We start from the raw sequence: 22,440 nt of genomic DNA on the forward strand, positions 1-22,440 counted from the left end.
CCATCCCTCTCCCTCCCCACAAGACTTCAGTTTCTGAACTCCAGTTGAACACTGGACTTTCAGTTAGATGTCACTTCAAATTCAAAAAGAGCCAAATCAACCTCATGCTCTTTTTCTTATAACAACTGTATAACCTCTTCCACCTGCTAACATTCCCATCTGTTTTAATAGCATCAACATTTCGTTAAACTGAGATAAAGGCCAGAAGTGACTGAGAATCACAATTTCTAGGTCTGAAATCTCTTTGTTTGGCACCTTTTTTGACTTCTCTCTTTTACACCCTAAGTCTTACCGTTCATCAAGTGCTTTTTTATCTTTTTCATGTAATTCTGTGACTAAGAATGAACATTCATTGGTGGCTTGCTAAGTGCCAGCCACTGTTTTAAGCACTTTTACAGGTATTAATTCATGTAATCCTCATAACATCTTCCTGGCTTAGGTACTATTATCATCCCCATATACAAATATGGAAACTGAGACTCAGAGAAGTGATATGATCTGTCTAGGGTCACTGCTAGTAAGTGATAGAGATCAGGGAGTCTGACTCCAGAGCCATTGCTCCTAACCCGTAAGCCACACGACTGCTCTGTGATGAACCTTGAATCTCTCTTTCCATTACTTGTACCACCATTTGGGTCGTGGCTCACATCACTTTACCTCTATTACTGCAATAGACTCCTGGTTGGTCCCCTTGACTTTGCACTTTGTGATACAACTTATATACGGCCACCAGATTGCTCTTCCTTAATTAAGCCCTGCTTGTACCTTGTCCTTCCTTTGTTCCAAATCCTTCTATGACTCCCTGTGGTCTAGGATATATAAAAAAACTTACATCCCTGGCTTTTTTGGCTTTCTGTAGTTCTGGTTCCATAGTATCTATTCAGCTTTATGTTTTCCTCCTCCTGTTCCATTATCTATGACTACATTTAGGCTGATCTTTTCACCATTCCTGCAAACATGCTGTTCTTTCCTAACTCTGTGACTTCATACATCTCTAAACTTTATTTGTCCATCTCAAGATATTGTGGCTCTAGGAACCCTTCCTTACTAATCTAAACTGGATGTGACCTCTCCTTCCTTAGAACGTTCCTAACGCTTTCCTTGTAACCCCTCTTACGATATCACATTCTGCCTTATTTGATAGCGACTTGTGTTCTTTTCTTATTTCTCTCCCTGCTTCACCACTTTGTTAGCCTGTTGAAGGCAGAGACTGTGTTTCACTAAATCTTGTATCCCCTGCAGTGCTTCTTCTAATGCAGAGCACATAACAGGTGATCAATACATAGTTACTGAATTTAACAGAATTCTAGTTTCACTCACTCAGAATGTTTCTCTTTTCCCTTTCGTTTTGTTCCAGTCTTTCACAAAAATCTCACTTCTTGAATGAAACCCCCTTGACTGCTCTAGTCCTTGATGAAACCTACTTTCTCAGAACTCTTGTAACACTTCAGGCCGATACATATAATTTAGTACTTGATTAATCATTTTATACGGGTATATTCATTGTTCATGTATTACAACACAGGGCCTGATATATGAAGATTCTCAACAAATATTTGTTGAATGAATCAATATGTCGATCTTGCCCCACCAACTGCAAGGTCTCGAAGACAGGGACCATGCTTTATAGATCTTCTGTATCCCCTTAGAGCTCTCAGCATGTAATAGGTGCTTTATGAATATTTGCTGACTGACTGGCTCTGGTATTTCTGTTGCAAGTCTGTCCTTACCTTCCTGTTGTTCTGCCCTCAGCCTGTGATTACACTGAAGAGGTTTCTGAGTCCTCAGGTCTGATTTCCCCACTGAGAACAGGCTGAGTCAGGTTGCTGACACACAGGCCTCTTTTTGCCAGTCCCTTTTGATTCTGTCTTTAAATCAGAACTAGGCCTTCTTATAGGGACAAATCCCTAGAAGAAGAGAGCAGGAGTCCTTAGGCTGGGGAAGAAGAGTCGGGGATTGAGAATTGCAAAACATAAAACTTTGGCCAGAAATAATTCTACAGAACTTGTTACTGGGCCTACCCAGTACATGTGAGGGAAAGGCCATTCTGTGTCTACTTTGTACTGTTTAAAGACAAGGGAAATATATGGCAATCATGATGCAAGAGTAAATGACTAGGGCCCACCTTCAAATGGCATGAAGTCTGCCAGTAGATCTAAAAAAAAAAAAACAGAAATAACATTTGTATAATATAATAATGATTTGTATATACCATATAGCCAACATGGCAGAGACCAACAGTGACTAGTTTTCCAACTTCTCGAAGGAAAGTCTCATCTACTGAGAGGAAAGGGAGAACTGGGATAAGCAGACATCTCTATTATACTGTGCACCTCACAGATACACAGCAATACTTGGGAATGGCAGATGGTAGAATGTGCTCTTGCAGACTGGAAAGGCTTCAAGTTTTGCTCTCCTGGCTACAGTCTATAATGTTGCTGCTCAGAACTGTGGGAGATACGTACACAGTGTATCTAAGAATTATGGTCCTTAACAGCTCTTCCCAGACTTGCTTCTAGCTGGAGAGAGGGAGAATGATTGACAGCTGTATCCAAGGCATACTGATGTTTCACTGGACCAAAGAATGAGTTCAACACTGCACTGAGCAGTGGACTAGCTAAGATATAAATTTTTCCTTTATTAATATTTTATATGTATTTATTTGCCATTTCGTTGGCTTATATGCTTAGCAGGTTCTTTGTTTTAAATGCAGGTGATCCAAGGATACATGACCCACATTTCAAGGGGCCCGTTGTCAACAGGTAAGCAATTCTTTTCTCTGGAATGTATTTTTTAACCAACACAGAAAGCTTATTTTTTGGTATCATTTTCCAGTCAATGGAGAATTGTGTCTACTGTGAGGGAGAAATGACTTATTTTTAGCCTAAATGTCACCTAGTTTATACAGGGTACAGGTAATAAATCTTTCCATGAGTCATAAATATCCTGTCCTGTTCAGCAAATGAACTGCCTTAATTTATGACTGAAGGGTTTGTTATTTCTGATAAAGAGAAGCCAAAAATGCTTTATAAGATTTAACCCCTTTGTGGAGAAGTAAACACATTCCAGTAGCTGTCTTATGCACCCGTTTACTCTGATTCACCACTGCAAGTGCAGAGTTGCTATGCCAACTTCTTCCACACAGGGTATTTGTGCTACTCAGCCTCCCAAAGCAGAGAGCTTTCTGAGAGGCAAACATTCACCAATTCATCACGTATGCTTCAGGATATTTTAAAATGCTCTAGGGAAGTGTGTACTTGTCTTAACTGGTGCTTCTCCTGCAAGGTTTCATAGCGTTTAAAAAGTATCCAATAGGGGCTTCCCTGGTGGCGCAGTGGTTGAGAGTCCGCCTGCCGATGCGGGGGATGAGGGTTCGTGCCCCGATCCGGGAGGATCCCACATGCCGCGGAGCGGCTGGAGCCCGCGCATCCGGGGCCTGTGCTCCGCAACGGTAGAGGCCACAGCAGTGGGAGGCCCGCGTACCACAAAAAAGAGAAAAAAAAAAAGTATCCAATAATTCATAGGCCTCTTTTATTATTATATTGTACCTTCTATTCCCAGGCTTCCTGCTAATCAAAAAGAGGTTTGCAGGGTAGAATGGCTAAAAATGAGGAGAAGATTAAGCTGTACATAGCTGTTTTTCCACTTAGCATTGACTTTAATTTCTGGCAGTTGCATGTCCTAATAAACTGTGTTGTGAAATAGTGATCAACACGCTTATTTGCACTTGCCAGCCATCAGCATGTGTATTAGCATTACTGTTATGTCTCTATAATATCCCAGCTTTAAACAAATGTGTATCTAGTTTATTCTAATTCTGTAAGAAGCCAAGTCATTTGTTTGGGTTACTCTTTCAAAGGTGTACCTATGCCCTCTTTAGAGTAAGTCTGAAATCTCTCTCATTCTCTCCATGGTAGCACCATGAATACATTTTGTTGTCCAGTGTACAAATAGCCTCATCTGATATGGAGGTTACTTTTATTGTACTTGGATTCATTTTATAATAACTAATTTGTATGAACGGAATCTAGCTTATTGGCCTCAAGGGACCTCTAGATATAATCTGGATTCAATAGTAGTAACAACAACAATAATAATAAGTGAACTGCCACATTTGGACAGATGAAATACAGATTACAGATGTGCCTTTTCTAGCCATAGAGAAGAAAGCAGAGCTCAGTCTGGCTGGCTGTAGGTGTGGGCAGGGAGGTGAAATCTCTTGTCTTCAGTTATTTAGAATTTAGTGATAGAACCATGCAGTCCAGGTAAAGTCTAAACAACTGTGATAAAGAGAATAATTTATTTTTACTAAGGACCTTTTGTGATGTCCTAGGTACCACAAAGGCCTTCAAAGGTGAAATGGTCATTGTGTATACATACCCCTCCCCCCAAATCTTCAATCCAAGAATGGAGAGAAGTATTGTAAAACCACAGGGGCTTAACTATAGGAAGACACAATTTGGCCCATTGGTAAATTCTCAGGCTGCAGGGGTCTATAATGCCTTTCCTGGGAAAATAATTGGGGTGTTTAAGGAGCAAGTGAGAAACCCCACCTTCTTCACATTACCTTTTGCTTACTATAACATTTTTTGCTTGCATAATGTCACTTTCCTTCTGAGAGATCCAGTCTTATCAGATATTCCGGCAGACCCTCACAGCACTGTCTGCTCATCATCCACCATGTTCTGTACACCTCTCTCAGTTTACAAGGACATCGTTTTGTGCCTAGTGACGACCCAACTGCAGTTGTTTCCAGGAGAGGTGAAGGAATGACGGTAATGCCACAGGAGAGATTAACTCAGTTTCTCATTTGTCCCCATCTACTAAGATAAGAATCGGACGTGTGGAAGCTATTGCCCCATAGTGTTGACCCAAAAAAAACAAACAGTCATTTTTTTTTTTTTTTTTTTTTTTTTTGCGGGACGCGGGCCTCTCACTGTTGTGGCCTCTCCCATTGTGGAGCACAGGCTCTGGACGTGCAGGCTCAGCGGCCATGGCTCACAGGCCCAGCCACTCCGCGGCATGTGGGGTCTTCCCGGACCAGGGCACGAACCCGTGTCCCCTGCATCGGCAGGCGGACTCTCAACCATTGCGCCACCAGGGAAGCCCCAAACAGCGATTTTGATAGCCCCTTTTGAAAGAATAGTTATCCAGTGCCTATGCTTTGTCCCCTGTATTCAACAGAATTTTAGCATTGGATTGAGGTGAGATTTGTAAAAGTTTAAGGGCTGCTCAGCACTGTTCTTGGCGGTACATTAGAGGGCAAAAATGAATGCACATAGAAAACTAAAAAATAAATCTCTTTTAGAAGGTTCTACATGAGAAATTCTCTTATAATTTTAGAACTAAGAAAAATTTTCATTTAATGGAGAGTTAATATACTTTCTCCTGTTAGATAAGGAGAACTGTAATCCATTGTTTCTCCTTTTGTCTTGACTTGTGGAAAGCCCACTGATACATTTAATTTCAATGCCAGCAACTACATTAGCCTTTGAGTTAAGCATTTCTTTTCAGAACTTTGAATTTCTATTTCTATTTTAATAATGCTATTGCATCCAGTTTTAAGTCATTTCATTTATATTCATTCTGAAAAGAGGCAGCATATAGGTGGACAGGTAAATAGAAATGAAAACCTTGGATGTTCCATAGTTGACTTTTTCCCCTTATCTACACACAAAGTAGGTGAAAGACATATGACTCAGACTAATCAAATTGGTAGGTTTCACAATGCTGAAAACAACTACTATTATAGAAGGTGGAAAATCTGTCTGGAATGTAATAAGATGCATTTATTTTTACCTGAGGCATCGGGGAGAGGTTAAACTCACTATCATGAAGGGATTCAAGGAGAGAATGAAGAGGAGTTTATTAGGGATGTTGTAGAGGGGATTCTTTAATATAAAGGAGTTAGACTAAATGACCTCTGAGTTCTTTCCAATCCTGAAATTCTATGACTCTGTGATTCAACATTTTTTATTGTTATAATTAACATACAATATTATGTTACTTTCAGGTATACAACATAGTGATTTGATATTTTTTATTCATTATGAAATGATCACAGTAAGTCTAGTTACCATCCATCACCATACAAAGTGAAAATATTATTGACTATATTCCCTATGTATATATTATATCCCTGTGACTTTTTTATAACTGGAGGTTTGTGCCCCAAAATGCCCTTCACCTATTTTGTTCTGTCCTTGCACACCCCTCCCCTCTGGCAACTATCAGTTTGTTCTCTGTATTTATGAGTCTGTTTCTGTTTTGTTTGTTCCTTTGTTTCTTAGATCCCACATATAAGTGAAATCATATGGTATTTGTTTTTCTCTAACTTATTTCACTTAGCATAGTACGTTCTAGGTCTCTCAATATTGCCACAATGGCAAGATTTCACTCTTTTATGGCTGAGTAATATTCCATTACACACACAGACACACACACACACCACACCACATCTTCTTTATCCATTCATATATTGAGGGACATTTAGGTTGCATCTGTGTCTTGGCTATTGTAAATAGTGCTGCAAAGAACATAGGGGTGTATATCTTTTTGAATTAGTGTTTTCATTTTCCTCAGTTAAATACCTTGAAGTGGAATTGCTGGATCATATGGTAGTTCTATTTTTAGTTCTTAAAGGAACCTCCATACTGTTTTCCATAGTGGCTGCACTAATTTACATTTCCACCAATAATTCACCAAGGTTCCCTTTTCTCCACATCCTTGCCAACACTTGTTTCTTGTCTTTTTGACCATAGCCATTCTGACAGGTGTGAGGTGGTATCTCACTGAGGTTTTGATTTGCATTTTCCTGTTGATTAGTGATGTTGAGTACCTTTTCATGTGATTGTTGGCCATCTGTCTTCTTTGGAGAAATGTCTATTCAGGGTTTCTGCCCATTTTTAAGTCAGGTTGTTTATTTTTTTGATATTGAATTGTATGAGTTGTTTATATATTTATATATCAACCCCTTATCACAAGTATTGTTTGCAAATATCTTCTCAATTTAGTAGGTTGCATTTTCATTTTGTTGGTGGTTTCCTTCACTGTGCAAAAACTTTTTAGTTTGATTTAGTCACATTAATTTATTTTTGCTTTTGTTGCTATTGGATATTTGGAGATACATCTAAAAAGATATTGCTAAGATCAATGTCAGAGAGGTTACTGCTTATGTTTTCTTCTAGGAGTTTTATGGTTTCAGATCTTTCATTTAAGTTTTTAATCCATTTTGATTTTATTTTGTATATGGTATGAAAAAGTTGTCTAGTTGGATTCTTTCACAATTAGCTGTCCAGTTTTCCCAACATCATTTATTGAAGAGACTGTTTCTTTCCATTGTACCTTCTTGCATCCTTTATTGTAGATTAACTGACCATATAAGAGTGGGTTTACTTCTGAGCTCTCTATTCTGTTCCATTCATCTATATGCCTGCTTTTGTGCTGGTATCATGCTGTTCTAATGACTATATCTTTGTAGTATAGTTTGAAATCAGGGAACATGATACTTCCATCTTGGTTCTTCTTTCTCAAGATTGCTTTGGCTATTTGGGGTCTTTTGTGGTTCCATACAAATTTTAGAATTATTTGTTCTAGTTCTGTGGAAAATACCATAGGTAATTTGAAAGGGGTTGTATTGAATCTGTGGATTGCTTTAGGTAATATGGACATTTTAATGATATTAATTCTTACAATCCATGAGCACAGAGTATCTTTCTGTTTATTTGTGTCATCTTCAATTTCTTTTATCAATGTCTTATAGTTTTCAGAGTAAAGGTCTTTTACTTCCTTTGTTAAATTTATTCGTAGATATTTTATTTGTTGAAGTAACAGTAAGTGGGATTGTTTTCTTCATTTCTAATGGTTCATTATTAGTGTATAGAAAAGAAACAGATTTCTGTTTATTAAATTTGTATCCTGCAACTTTACTGAACTCTTTTATTAGATTCGATAGTGCTTTGGTGAAGTCTTTAGGGTGTTCTATATGTAGTTATGTTGTCTGCAGATAGTAACAGTTTTATTTCTTCCCTTACAGTTTAACACCTTTTATTCCTTTTTCCTGTCTGGTTACCATGGCTAGGACTTCCAATACCATGCTGATTAAAAGTGGTAAGCATGGGCATCCTTGTCTTGTTCTTAATCTTAGAGGAAAATCTTTCATCTTTTTACTGTTGAGTACAGCGTTGGATGTGGATTTGTCATATATGGCCTCTATTATGTTGAGGTATGTTCCCTCTATACCCACTCTGTTGAGAGTGTTTATCATAAATGGATGTTGAATTTTGTCAAATGCTTTTTTTCTGCATCTACTGAGATGATCATATGATTTCTTACATTTGTTTCATTAATGTGATGTGTCACATTGACTGATTTGCAGCTATTGAACCATCCTTCAATCCCTGGAATAAATAAATCCCACTTGATCATGGTATATGATCATTTTAATGTATTGTTGTATTCAGTTTGCTGATACTTTTTTTGAAGATTTTTGCATCTATGTTCATCAGAGATATTGCCCTGTAATTTTCTCTCTCTCTCTGTGTGTGTGTGTGTGTGTGTGTGTGTGTGTGTCTTTGTCTGGTTTTGGTATCAGGGTAATGCGGACCTCATAGAATGAGTTTAGAAGTACTACCTCCTCTTCAATTTTCTGGGATAGCTTGAGAAGAATTGATAACTCTTCTTCAAATGTTTCATAGAATTCCCCTGTGAAGTTATCTGGTCCTGGAATTTTGTTTGGGAGTTTTTTTTTTTATTAGTGTTTCAATATCATTACTAGTGATTGATCTGTTCAAATTTTCTATTTCTTCCTGGAAATAGAATCTTGGAAGTCTTGGAAGATTGTATGTTTCTAGGATGTACCCATTTCTTCTAGGTTGTCCAATTTGATGGCATATAACTGTTCATAGTGTTTCCCTATTTATTTTCTGTCTGGATGATTTATCTATTGATGTAAGTAGGGTATATAACTCCCCTACTGTTATTGTATTACTATTTCTTTCTTTATGTCTGTTTATATTTTGCTTTACATATTCAGGTGCTCCTTTGTTGAGAAATGTTATATTCTCTTGTTGTACTGACCCCTTTATCATTATGTAATGCCCTTCTTTGTCTTTAGTTACAATCTTTTTTAAAAGTCTGTTTTGTCTGATATGAGTATGGCTACCCCAGCTTTCTTTTTGTTTCCATTTGCATGGAATGTCCTTTTCTATCCCTTCACTTTCACTCTGTATGTGTCTTTAGAGCTGAGGTGAGTCCCCTGTAGCAACATATTAGGTGGGTCTTTTTTTTTTTAAGCTACCCTATGTCTTTTGATTGAAGAATTTAATCCATTTGCATTTAAAGTGGTTATTGATAGGTATGTACTTATTGCCATTTTATTAATTGTTTTCTGGTTGTTTTTGTAGTTCTTCTCTGTTCTTGTCTTCTCTTGGTTACTTCTCTATGGTTTGATGGATTCCTTTAGTGTTATGTCTGGATTCCTTTCTCTTTATTTTTTGTGTATCTATTTTAAGTTTTTGGTTTGGTCATGAGGTTCATATACACCAACCTGTATACATGGCCGTGTATTTTAAGCTGATAGTCTTACGTTTGAAGGCATCTAAAAGCACTGCATTTTAACTCCCCCCTCACATTTTATATTTCTGAGATCATATTTTACATCTTTTTATTTTGTGTATCTTTTAACTACTCATTGTGGTTATAGTTGACTGTACTACACTTGCCTTTTAACTTTCAGGCTAGCTTTTTAAGTAGCTGATCTAACACATTTACTATATATTTGCCTTTACCAGTGAGTTTTTTTTCTTTCATGTATTTTAAAATTTCTATTCGGAAATAGAATAGAAATCTTCTATTCTGTTTTATTCTTTTCTTTTCCACTTAAAGAAGATCCTTTAAGATTTCTTGTAAGGGGGGTTTAGTGGTGATGAACTCCTTTATTTTAGCTTGTCTGGGAAACTCTTTATCTCTTTTAATTCTGAATTCTATAACCTTGCCAGATAGATTATTCTGGGCTGTAATTTTTTTTTCTTTCAACATTTTAAATATATCCTGCCACTCTCTTCTGGCCTTGTAAAGTTTCTGCTGAAAAATCAGCTGATAGCCTTATGGGGTTTTCCTTTTATGGGATTAGTTGTTTTTCTCTTGCTGCCTTTGAGATTCTCTCTTTAACTGTTTCCACTTTAATTATAATATATCTTGGGTTTATTACTTTGGGTTCATCTTGTTTGGGACTTTCTAGGCTTCCTGTACCTGGATGTCTTTTTCCTTCCCCAGGACAGGGAAGTTTTCACCCATTATGTCTTCAAATAAGTTTTCTGTCCATTTCTCTCTCTCTTCTTTTTCTGGGACCCCTATAATGCAAATGTTAGTATGCTTGATGTCTTCCTAGAAGTCCCTTAAACTCTCTTCATTTAAAGAAATTCTTTCTTCTCTTTGCTGTTCTGTTTGTGTGATTTCCACTATTCTTTCTCCAGTTAGCTGATCTACTGTTTTATATTATATAATCTGCTACTGATTCCGTCTTTCAGTTATTGGATTCTTCAGCTCTGATTGGTTCTGTCTTATATTTTCTAAGTCTTTGTTGAAGATCTCACTGTATTTCTCCATTCTTCTCCTAAGTATAGTGAGCATCCTTCTGACCATCTCTATGTACTCTATGTCAGGTACATTACTTATCTCAGTTTCATTAGGATTTTTCCTAGGGTTTTATTTTGTTCTTTCATTTGGAACATATTCCTCTGTCTCCTCATTTTGTTTGACGCTTGGTGTGTGTTTCTATGCATCAGGCAGAACAGCTACCTCTCCTAGTCCTGAAGGAGTAGCCTTGTGTGGGACTGTCTCCTCTGTAGACTATTTGTACCTGGTAGCTTTGATAGGCTAACTGGAGCTGGAGCAGGTTTGAGTTGGGTGAAGTCTTAGGTTGCATTGTACCAAGGCTGCCTTGGCAGGTTGGCAGGAGTTAGAGTGGGCATGGGTTGGGGACAGTCCTGAAGCCACCTTGGTGGGGCCACTAGAACAGGAGCAGTCTCTGGCTGGGGGCAGTCCCTGGGTGTGCCATGTTGAGGCCACCTTGGCGGGATGGCTGGAGCTGGGGTGGGTGTGGACCAGGGGGAGTTCTGGGGGTGATTCAAACAATGACACTTGCCAGTGCCCCTTACATCAGAGAGAGTTCCTGCAATTCTCTGCCAGTTTGGCAGAGACTCTAAAGTTGGTAAATGGATTTCTTTTCCACATAATCCAGGTGCCCTTTAAACTGGTGTGTTTTTTGGTTTGTTTGGTTTTTGTTTTTTGCCGTGTCTCAGGATGGGTGAGTCTGCGCTCAGGTCCCTCAGTAATATCTGTCCCTGTTGCAGGTTGTGGGGTCAGGGGTTTCTGTGGATATTGTTTCTGTGGATATTGTTTCTCTGTGTTTCCTACAAATTTCTACATGGTCCTTCACTTGTAGAGCTGTTCAATCAGCCCTCACGAGGAATTGCTCTCTAGGTAGGTATAGATTCGGTGTGTTTGTGGGAGGAGGTGATTTCAGTATCTCTCTATCACACCATCTTGAATCTCTTTCTGTCTCTGTGATTCAACTTTTAATGCCAAAGCAGAGAAGGAAGAGTTCAGCTTCTGCCTACGTGATGCACACATACAGCTCTATGTTGATGCTCACCACAAACTTTTGTAATTTCTAAAGTGCCATTATTAAGTAGACATCTCAAATTATTGTGACAACATTATGCTGTCTCCTAAATTTATGCAGCTCTCATGAACTTTTTGTTCATTTTGAAATAATTGGTATGCTTCTTGTCACTGTAGATGGAACTTGAATGTCTAAACGTCGGGTCCATCATGGAAAAATGTGAGGAAAAGTTTATTGAAAAAAGTACACAAAGGTTAATAAAAAATGTAGACCCCATGTGGTAAAAATGGAAGAGGTTAAAAATCATTTTGACTTGTAAAATAGTTTGAAATAAAAGGCCTATATCCATAGCACTCCTTCGAAAACTTCTAAATAATGTCAAAATGTGGAAGGAAATAAAAATAAATAATTTCCCTGAATGGCTAATTCTTGACAATGCAAATGTGAGTTGAAGATGTTCTCTAAACCTGACATTTATTTGCCTCATTCTGAATGGAGCAAATGGCCTAATGTGATCAACTATTTATCAGTGTGACTCTTTACTACAGGAAGATGTGGACTAACACATCTTTAAAATTCATAGCCTATCCCTTGTATTCCTCAGTATGTGAGCTTGTTCTTTTTTTATGTTTTTGCACTTTAAAGAGTCACCACCTACAAATTATTCCTAATGATGAAAATAATCGACCTAAAAATACTATTAAACGTTGCAAGCACCTTTAAATCAAAAGATTTAAAGAAAAGTATTCATTAACCGTGTGCTTGTTATGCGTCCGGCAATGTGCTAGGTGCTAGAAATACAAAGATGAACTGAGCAAAGTTCCTGTTTAACAGAGCTTGCAGTCTAGTAGGAAGAGTAGTTGATAAAATGATTAATGTGGTATGTACAAAAACAGAGTTATTTACATGGGCTCTGGAAGCAAAGAAGAGTGTGCACTAGGCGTAAGGGAAAGGGAAATCTGGAAAAACCTCAGAGTAGAGGTGACCCTTGAGCTGGTTCTTGAAAACGTTCCAAGAAAAGTCAGCAGCACACATCAAAGTACACAAGCCTGAGAAAAATTGTCCTAGAAATGGTTTGGTGTATGCCCAGCATGTGCATGTGTGGGTGGTGGAGGCATGAAGGTCAGGATGTGGTGGAGAGCAAGGATGCTGAAGAGGTAACAATGAGCAAAATCACCAAGGACTTATTCAACATACCAATGTGTTTGGCATTTTATTCTATAGACTCAGAGGAGACATTGAAGAATTTTAAGTAAGAAATCGACAGAATGCAATTTGAACTGTAGAAGCTTTTGTTTAGCAAGGACTTGAGAACACTACTCTGTACAAGATCTCTGGTGAGCACTGGGGACACAAACCTCCTAGAAATGATCCCAAGCTTCACAATTTGTCCTTGTTCTGTTGTGTGTGTTTGCGTTAGAGAAGTGGGGGAGAGGAGTGCCGTGGTCAAATCGAAGACTGCAGTGTAGTGAGGTAAACACTACGTAGAGGTGCAGGTTGCAACAGAAGCACTAGGGAGAGAGTAAATCATGTGGTGGGAGTGGCACTGCTTGCCTGATGTGGTCATTCCTGAGGGGGATTGAAGGACCTGTAAAGGTTTTGCTTCATGTAGGGAAGAGCAAGGAGTAACTCAGAGAGAGCCAGATGTGTGAAGGAAGAGACCTTGCATGATTCATGTTAGAGTGTTGTAAGTACTTACAGTAGTAGGAGGGAGAGTATGGTTGGGAGATTAAGTTGCATAGGTAGCAAGAGCCCAGATAGCAAAGGACATTGTATATCCTAAGGCAAGGAATTTGAACTTTATTCTAAAGGGCATGAGGTGAATGGCAAGCCTCTTATTGCTCTTAATCAGTGGAGTTGCAAGGTTAAATTTGCTTTAGTTGTCTCTACGTGCCATTTCTCCTTTCTCCCCTTCATCACATTCTCTCCAGTAGAGATTTATTCCCCACTCTCCTCAAATTGATTTTGAAAATGTCACCAGTGACTTCCATCTTGCCAAGTGTAGTGGGGCGACGTCTTTTATTTTAACTTCACAGCAGCGTTTGACAAAGGTGACCACTCTCTCCTTTTTGAAACACTTTTCTCTTGGCTTCTGTGACATCATATTCACCTGATACTTCTTCCACCTCATTGGCACCTCCTTTATAGTCTTCTTCTCTGGCTCCTCAATCCCTGCTTGATCTCCAAACGTGGGAGTGCCTTGGTCCTCGTCCTTCACTCTTCTTTTTCTCTAGTCTACTTTTAGACTAGGCCAATGACTTTAAATACTATCTATATGTCAATGACACACAAGCTTTATATCTCTAGCAATGAATCTTCCATTGACCTCCATATTTCTTTATTCAACTGCCTTCTTGACTTCTCTGTTTGAATTCATAGTATTCACACTTAATTTGACCAAACAGAACTCTTGCTTCCTGTTCCCACTCCAAAGCTCTAAAACCTCCTCCCCCAGTCTTTTCCATTTCAGAAAATGACACCAATATCCCCACCCTGTTTTACTCAAATTATAGGTCCTTGGCTTCCTCTTTTTCTCCCCTCATCTCTCACATTCAATCCATCAACAAGTCTTATTGGCTTTAGCTCCAAAATATTTGTATATGCCCAAGCCACCTACTTCTCCATCTTTCCTACTTTCACCCTCATCCATGGCACTGTATATCCTGTCAGTACTTTAGCACTGGACTATAGAATGGTCTTCCTTCTCTCCTTGTTTTTCTATAATCCATTCTACATACAAAACTCTGAGTTTTCAAATCATGCACTAATCATAGCTCTTCTCCTTAATACATTTTCAATAGCTTTCCATACCATTTAAATTAAACTCAAACTCGTGTCCTACATGAGTGCCCTCTGTGTGACTCACATCATCCCCTACCAATCTCTCTCTCTCTCTCTCTCTCTCTCTCTCTTTTATCCTCTTATTGTAGCCATGCTTGCCTTCTTCTCATTTCTTGAAGATTTTAAACTTGCATGCATCCTGGGGACTTTGTATTTGTTATTCCTCTGCCTGAAATACTTGGACCCCAGACCTTTGCATGACTGTCTCCCTCTTGTCATCTAGCTCTTAACTGCCATTGCCCGAGAGCTCTTCCTGACGACCCCAGTCTTCCGATCACTATCTACCACATCATTTAATTGTATTTTCTTTATAGTATTTATCACTATTGAAAGTTTCCTTATTCATTTTTTTCTTACACAATTAATATCCTGTCTAAAATATCAGGTCTGTGAGAAGCAAGAACCTTGGCTGTTTCATTCATCAGTGTGTCCCATGGGGTTAGAAAAGCCCCTGACACATAATATATACCTGTTGAATGACTAAATGAACTATTATCCTAGCTTTAAAACCAAGGATATCCTGGAGAGTATAGAAACTAGTTGAAATGAAGGCAGGACACCATTTAGAAGATAATTTCAGTAATCTAGCTGACAAGTGATTAAAACCTAGACTAAGGCAGTGGCTCTAAGAGAGAAGAAATCTAAGACGTAATAAGAAGGCAGAAATCTACAAGGCTTTAGGACAGATTGTATTCAATATGTTGGGGGTAAAAGAGAGAATCTAGCATGACTGTGCCTAATAACTAGCTGGATTGCAGTTACATTCACCAAGGTAGGGAACACATGAGGAGGGGCAGGAATGATGGTTATGAAGGGCAGAGAAAATCATGAGTTTAGGTTTTGAAATGTTGAGTTTGAAATGCCTATGCACTATCCAGGGCAGAATATTTAGTAGAGAGTCAGAAATATACTTCTGAATCTCTTTGAAATATCGATATATTTCTTTTAACTAAAATAAGTATCTAAATAAAAGGGAAAATTTGAAAGAATGTTAAAATCTAATAGAAAAATGTGTAAGTTTTCTCTTCTGAGAAATGCTTCCTGATCATCCCTAGACTGAACTTCGGTACCTTCCTTGGTGCTCTCAGAGTACTCTGTGTGCTTAGAATACTGTGTTGTAATTAGTTGTTTGCTTGGATGGATGGAATGGGGGTGGTGGGAAGGATGTCCAAGAGGGAAGGGATATATATATATACATATAGCTGATTCACTTCATTGTACAACAGAAACTAACGCAACATTGTAAAGCAGCTATCTCCCAATTAAAAAACACAAAACATGAGTTCTCCCAAGTAGGGCTGCACATAACAGACCTGTAAATAACAGTTTCGATCATGTTATACCCCCTATTCAAATTCGTCAATGAGTTCCTGCTGCCTAAAAGTTAACTCCAAATGCTTTAACATGATATTAAAATCGCAACACAAATTTGTCTTAACGTACCTGCCTAAACTACACTCTCTCTGGGGTTTCTAAACCCTTGAACTCTCTGTTGAGCCAAACCAGTTGTGTTCATTTCTGCAAGGTCTGAAAATTGATTTTGTCCGTGTCCTAGAATTATTCTAATTCAGGTATGATGACTGGTACTAACAAAGCTCACAAGAGACTGATATATAAAGCCAGAATGTTAATGCAATCATTTACATTGAGAAATTTAATTGCTGAGAAGACCTGATGTTCCTTTTGGCCTGACCAGCACATTGTTCCCTTTAGGCAAACTATACAAGAAACCTAATTATCAAAAGGCTGCTGGCTGAATGTATAGTCAGTACACGGAAATTACATGAGTGGAATGGCTAATGGCATCAGGCTCTGCTAGCCTGTGATGTCTATCAGCAGAGCAGGATCATCCTCACATTGGATCCTCATATCAATCCTTCATAACCTGGAGGGTACTCAGATGGGCAGAGCTGTTTGATCATCATTTGCACGTCTCTTTAGATTTGTTAATAAATTCAAGAAGTTTGAAATCAAGGCTTGCTGGACTGGGAGGCTTAGTCTCATTGAGGTGACTGTGTACATTAATTATGTGTTGAGTCATAGTTTAACTCTCAAAAGCAGTATTATTTTCTATACTCTCACATTTTGGGGAAGCATCTTCTTGTCACCTCAAGTGATAGTCTTCCTTGCTCCATGGCCCTGCTTGGGAACCACCTCCTCCGCCCCCAGCTTCAGAGTGCCTTCCCTCCGATGAAATCCTGCAGCTTTTGCTGTAGGTGATATACAGCACATAATATTTGTGACTGCTCTTTAGCTTTTGGTATTCGTGTATTGTCTTGTCATCTGCTTTGTAATTCCCTTGGAGGACAGAGGTCAGCATGCAGTGTGTGTGTAAGTAATTATTGATGAGCCTGTCTTTTTTTTCTCTTCTCAATGTAGCACTAGTTAGAGCACCTACTCTTTGGATGGCATTCTGTTGTAAGGAACGGAGTTATTTCTTCCATGGCTGTGCTTAAAAATGTCAAGATTCTTTTCATTTGCATCCTCTTTCAGATGAGTTTTCTGTTAAAAAAATAAACAAACAAATAAATCCGATCTCCATGTCCTGAGAAGATAGTGCATGACCTTTATTACCGGGTGCCAATTGTAGCAGTTTGGACTTTACTTTTCCAGACTCGGATCACAGGTCAAGCAAGTGGTCATAACATTTTAATGAATTTTCTCTGACACAAAAAGAATGAGATAAACAGAATAAGCTGACTTTTTGCATTGGCACCTGTAAATCTTTGACCTGTTTTGACACAGCATATTTAAATCCACACTGTGTACAATGTCATGCCCTCTGTGGATGCTTCATAAAAACTAATTGAATTGAAAAATAGTCTGAGGTGTATTTCATAAGTTCTAGTAATGCAAATAGCTCAGAGAACTCTGACACTACTTTTCTATTACCTGATCATCTCATTTAGGAATTCAAGCTCCTATATCATACCAGTGTCATCTGAAAATTGTGTAGGATTTGGATAGCTTCTAATAGGCAAGAGTGTTAATAATGACTTTAAAGTCTTGAAATTTAAATCTATAAGTGAAGCTTCACTTATATGTGATGACTGTTTTGCCTCTAATGTGACTGTGCTATGGTCATTATCCAGCTTCTTTTGAGGGTCGCCTTTGTATTCATCCATAAGTTCTATGTCACACTGCTTCCTCCCTATCCTTGTTTTCTTTCATTCCTTAAACAAATATTTGTAGTACACCTTACTCTATGCTAATAATTATGCTAGTTGGTTATAATACAAAGATAGGATGTCCTTGTCCACAAGGAATTAGTAAATAGTAGAAGAGATAGGCAATGGAAGAGACTTCACAGTTCAACGTGGGAAGTACCGCTGTGGAAGAGAGAACAAAGGACCTGGCACTGGGTGGTGGATGCCTTATATGGCTGCAATTCCAAAGATTAATATTCATTTATTCTCACTCAACAAATATTTACTGATCATCTGTTATGTGCCCTGTCTCCTCTAGGCATTAGAGATAGTGATGAGCAAGATAGGCAAAGCGCCTGTTCTCCTGGAAGGGGGAAGAGACGGGGCAGGTAACATCTGAGAAATGAACATGACAGTTTCGTAAGATGATAAATATGAAGAAGAAAATAAAACAGGGTGATGTGATAGTACCTAGCTGGGGTGTGTGTGGGAGCACTAATTTAGATTTGGTGATCAGGGAAGACCTCTCTATGGAGGTGACAACTGAAATGAGACTTGAATGCTAAGGAGCAGCCAGCCATGCAAAGATTAAGAACAGTGCATTTCAGATAGAGGAAAAACAAAGTGTAAAATCCCTTAGGCAGGGATTTTAAGCTTCGTGTGCTCAAGGAGCCAAAAGAAGGCCAGTGTAAGGGCAGCATGGTGGATGGGGGCAGGGGAGTGGGGAATGGGTTGGTAGGAGATCCCTGCAAGCACATTCTAGTAAGTGCAATGGAAAAGCCATTGGAGAAGGTTTTAGTAGGAGAGTAAGTTAATCTAATATATTTTAAAAACTTATTCTGACTGCTGTGTGGAGGATGGATTTTAAGAGTCCAAATGCAGGAGCAGGGAGATCAATAGGAAGCTTTTGCCGTCATCTAAGTGAAGGAGTCAGTGACTTGGCATAGGGTGGCAGTAGTGAAGATGGAGAGACGTGAATAGATTCAAGATATGTTCTGGTGTCAGTGCTTATTGATATGAAAGGTGAGGGAAAGAAAGAAGTCAAGGATAACTGCTAGATTTGTGACATGAACAGTTAGGTGTATGACGATCCCCTATCCTAAGAATGGAAAGATTAGGGGAGGTGCAGGTGTGCTGATTCAGAAATCAAGACTTCTGTTCGGCTGTGTTAAGTTTGAGAGGCAGAGTAGATATCCATGTGATGATGCTCTATGTGAGCCTGGAGGTCAGTGGAGAATAAAGCGAGGGAGGGAGATTGAGAGTTGGGGGTCACTGGCATTTAGATAATATTTAAAGCCAAGTGTCTGGGTGAGATCACTTAGGAGGGTAGAGAAGAGGCCCAAGGGCAAAACTCCAGATTTGACAACATTTGGAGGTCAAGCAGAGGTGGAGGAGCCAGCAAAGGAGCCCTCAGTGAGTTAGGAAAAGCCAAAAGAATGCAATGTTGTAGAAACTAAGAGAAGTGTCATAAGAAGAGTTTGGTTTTTGTTTGTTTATTTGTAAAGTTACCAACTGTGTTGACAGCTTTGAGAAGTCAAGCAAGGTGAAGACTGAGAAGTGACCACTGGATTTGGCACCATGAAAGTCATCGGTGACCTCATCACAAATAGGGCTACTAGAGACAACTCTTTCAATAAGTTTTATTGGGGGATGAGGGGAATCTGGGATAAAAGTAGAGTTTTATGGAAGATGGAAGACACTAGAACATGATAGTGTGTGGTGCTGGAGATGATCCAGGACACTGATGATGCAAGGGAAAGGGGAACTATGGACATGAAGTACTGAAGATAGACTCCAGAACACAATTGGAGAGTCTGGCCTTTGGTAGGAACAGGGATTCCTAGTCCGTAGTGTAAGATGGTAAGCAGGGAATAGACGAGAGAGATATCGAGTGTTGATAGTTTTGGTGATGAAAAGAAGAGAGATCCTTACTGCTTGCTTTTGAATTCTCAATGAACTGTGGGGTAAGGTTATCAGGCAGGGATGGGCTGGTGGTGGTGGCAGCAGCAGGCCCAGGTGTATGAGGATTGAGAGGAGAAAGGATGAACAATCATTTTGGAGAGTAAGGCAATAAACATACATATATGATTAATGCAGAGTATATACATATATACTGCATTTCCCATACAGAAAATATCATTCTAGTCTTAGACTTAAGAGAACCTAAAAGTTGGCCACTGTTCTGATGGAGCATAAAAAGTTTTAGACACATATTAGACACCAGAAGATCCTGAGGTAGCTGGACTTGAGAGACAGTACCCTGGGGTGCTTCACAAAGGAGGGTCTGGGAGAATATTTGGAAGGAACATGCTATCAGAGGAGACTGGATAAGCATGTACCATGCAAAGCAGATTTGCTTAGCTAGATTGGAAAGCAGAAGCTAATATAACATATAGCTGAAAAATAGAGGGGGCCGGGCCTATGTATGAAATATTGTTAGGATTTCATTTCAGTTATAACAGAGAAGGGAAAATAGAAGAGGTTTAGGCAGATTCCAGATCATACATTAATTTATTCCTTCATTCATAACTCTTATCTGTTATGTACTGTGGGGCGTACAGAAATGAACGACACAGACTATGCTCTCAGTGAACTTGAAATTTAAACTCCTAGCTTTAATATAAAAAATTAATGACCTGCTCAATAGAGGTATAAGCACAATTCAGGGGGACAAAGTAAAATGAGTAAAATGAATAATTATTCCTGATTGGAAGGACCAGGAAATGTTTCTTGAGGGTATTATTTAAGCTGGACCTTGCAGGAAGAGAATCAGATAGAGAATGAAGGAGAATCAGACTCATGGAGGCATGTGTTGCAGATTGGCTTCTCCACAAGCAGATGCTGAGATGGAGTTTGGGGTGCAAGCTCTCTGATAAGGATCAACACCTGTGAAAAGAAGGAGAAGGAAGTGGGATTACACAGAGGGTGATATCAGCCTGTTACCAGATCCCACAAAACCTCAGCCCACATTTCAGGGAGCTCTGGAATACTGCCCTGCCCAGGGATCTGGAGTAACTTTGAAATGGCTGCATATTAATGAGCCCACCTGACTCAGTCCCTGATTTGTCAGCTTCCCTGGAGGGGTGAAGTGGTGGAAGTGGACCCTGAAGGTGCTGGAAGCTAGAAGCTGTCTGCAGCCACACTCACCATAGCCAGGCAGCAAGTTCTTCCTTGAAGGGGAGCCTGGGTGGCACACATCTTGGTGTGGACTGTAGAGTGTGAGTGCATGGCATGTCCCATCATGCTCCAGAAGAATTGAAACAGAGACTAGGGCAAAAGACACTTGGGGAATAAAACTGGACAGATCGTTTGGGATTATGGTTTGAAAGGCATATATGAGGATTGGGACTTTTTTTTCCCTATGGGGGTCTTAAGGGAATTAAGTAGGGCTATATAATGATCGAGTGCTCTGCTTTCAGGAAAGAACCCCAGGTAATGAACCTAGGGCAGCAGAACCTCTTAGAAATAATAGTTGTCATAGAACACAGCTGCCTAATGAATTTGGTAGTGGGGGCAAAGGGCAGGGAAGACCACACACTGTGTCCACTGTCATTTGGATCCCTTGTTCTTGGATAACAGTGTCCTTGATGGTTCATTCAGAACAGACATCTACCCCTTCACCTTTACTCTGATCACAACTAAAATGTTTCTAGGGGACCCGTATCCCCTCTTTTTGGAGAAGCTAATTTATTACCATATATAATACTTGTATCAGAAAAACATACCTGTGTCAGAAGCATATATTAGCATATATTCTTCGAATATCGTTGCGCCTAGGCTGTTTTGCCATTGAATGGATTTGTTTCCATTTGCTCTCAATCCATCATTATATGTATTTTAAATGTGAATTCTTTTGGCAGGGGGAATGGGGAGAGAGACCATTTTTCTATTTAAAAATTAGAGGTAGTTTGTGTCCAGCCAGAGCAGGAGACCAGTGAATGGGTACAGTCGGGAAGCCAGCAGGGGTGGGAAGCAGCAGGCAGCTTACAAGGGCTTGGGCCCTGGGGTGTGGCACCCACTTGTGACTGGGCTGTGGAATGTGAAATGAGGGCCCTTGAGGCAATGCTAGTAGCAGCATCCCATTATTGAATTTCTAAGTCATTCAGAAACCAGCAGTGTGGAACAAGGTTACCAAGTCAAAATAGAAGCACGGACTCGAGAGTATAAAGATAATATCAGGAAGCAGAAAGGCCAGGCCTGCAAGAATACCCTTCATTCACTAGCATGCCACTTTAATTGCATCTTAATGTAAGGACCGTGCAGGGCTTTGCTGCCAAGGTTATTTTCTAGTTAGACCTGTGAGGAAAAATTACTGACGAAATAATATCAAATTTTATCTGGGTATTGGTATTTAATTTAAGTCTTTTCCAAATTGTGTATTAGTTTTCAAATGATTATTTTGCTTGGTTAGTTAAATAAGGATTTATATAAATAGTGTATGCAACTATCAGTTAAATGTTGCTTGAGGTGCTTTCCTAGTTTGGTCATGAAGCCATCACTCAGGCACGACCCTTCACTCAATATGAGCTTGCCCAAATTCCACATATAGTGTCTGACAGAAAAGGAATAACTTTTTTTTTTTAGGAATAACTTTTTATTACTAACCTTATAAACCCAAATGAATAAAGTGACAACAGACCTCACAGCTGTACATTTTTAAAGTATGGGCATGATAAAACTTCCTAACACATATCAGACTGTCATTTAGATTTCATTTATTTGTTAAAAATTTATCCAAGATGTCATTGTGTTTCATGACTTTTGATCATAAACATCACTTTTCATGCTTTGGACTTTTGAATTCGGATCATTATGAGTTTATTTCAA

The 22,440-nt window shown here is 39.1% G+C and overlaps 1 protein-coding gene across 4 annotated transcripts in view; it reads left to right on the forward strand.

The window, feature by feature from the left end:
* SLC44A5 (solute carrier family 44 member 5) overlaps window positions 1-22,440 on the forward strand; it is a 383,428-nt gene that overhangs the window by 213,256 nt on the left and 147,732 nt on the right. For 3 of the 4 annotated variants that reach the window (XM_073788302.1, XM_073788306.1, XM_073788299.1), the window contains one exon: window positions 2,714-2,762. In XM_073788302.1, the coding sequence (XP_073644403.1) occupies window positions 2,714-2,762 (49 nt within the window). Of the gene's footprint in view, window positions 1-2,712; window positions 2,763-22,440 lie in introns of those variants that run through there. The other variant, XM_073788310.1, reaches the window with a different exon arrangement.

The sequence above is a fragment of the Tursiops truncatus genome, chromosome 1 (genome assembly GCF_011762595.2).
Source record: "Tursiops truncatus isolate mTurTru1 chromosome 1, mTurTru1.mat.Y, whole genome shotgun sequence".
Lineage (NCBI taxonomy): Eukaryota > Metazoa > Chordata > Mammalia > Artiodactyla > Delphinidae > Tursiops > Tursiops truncatus.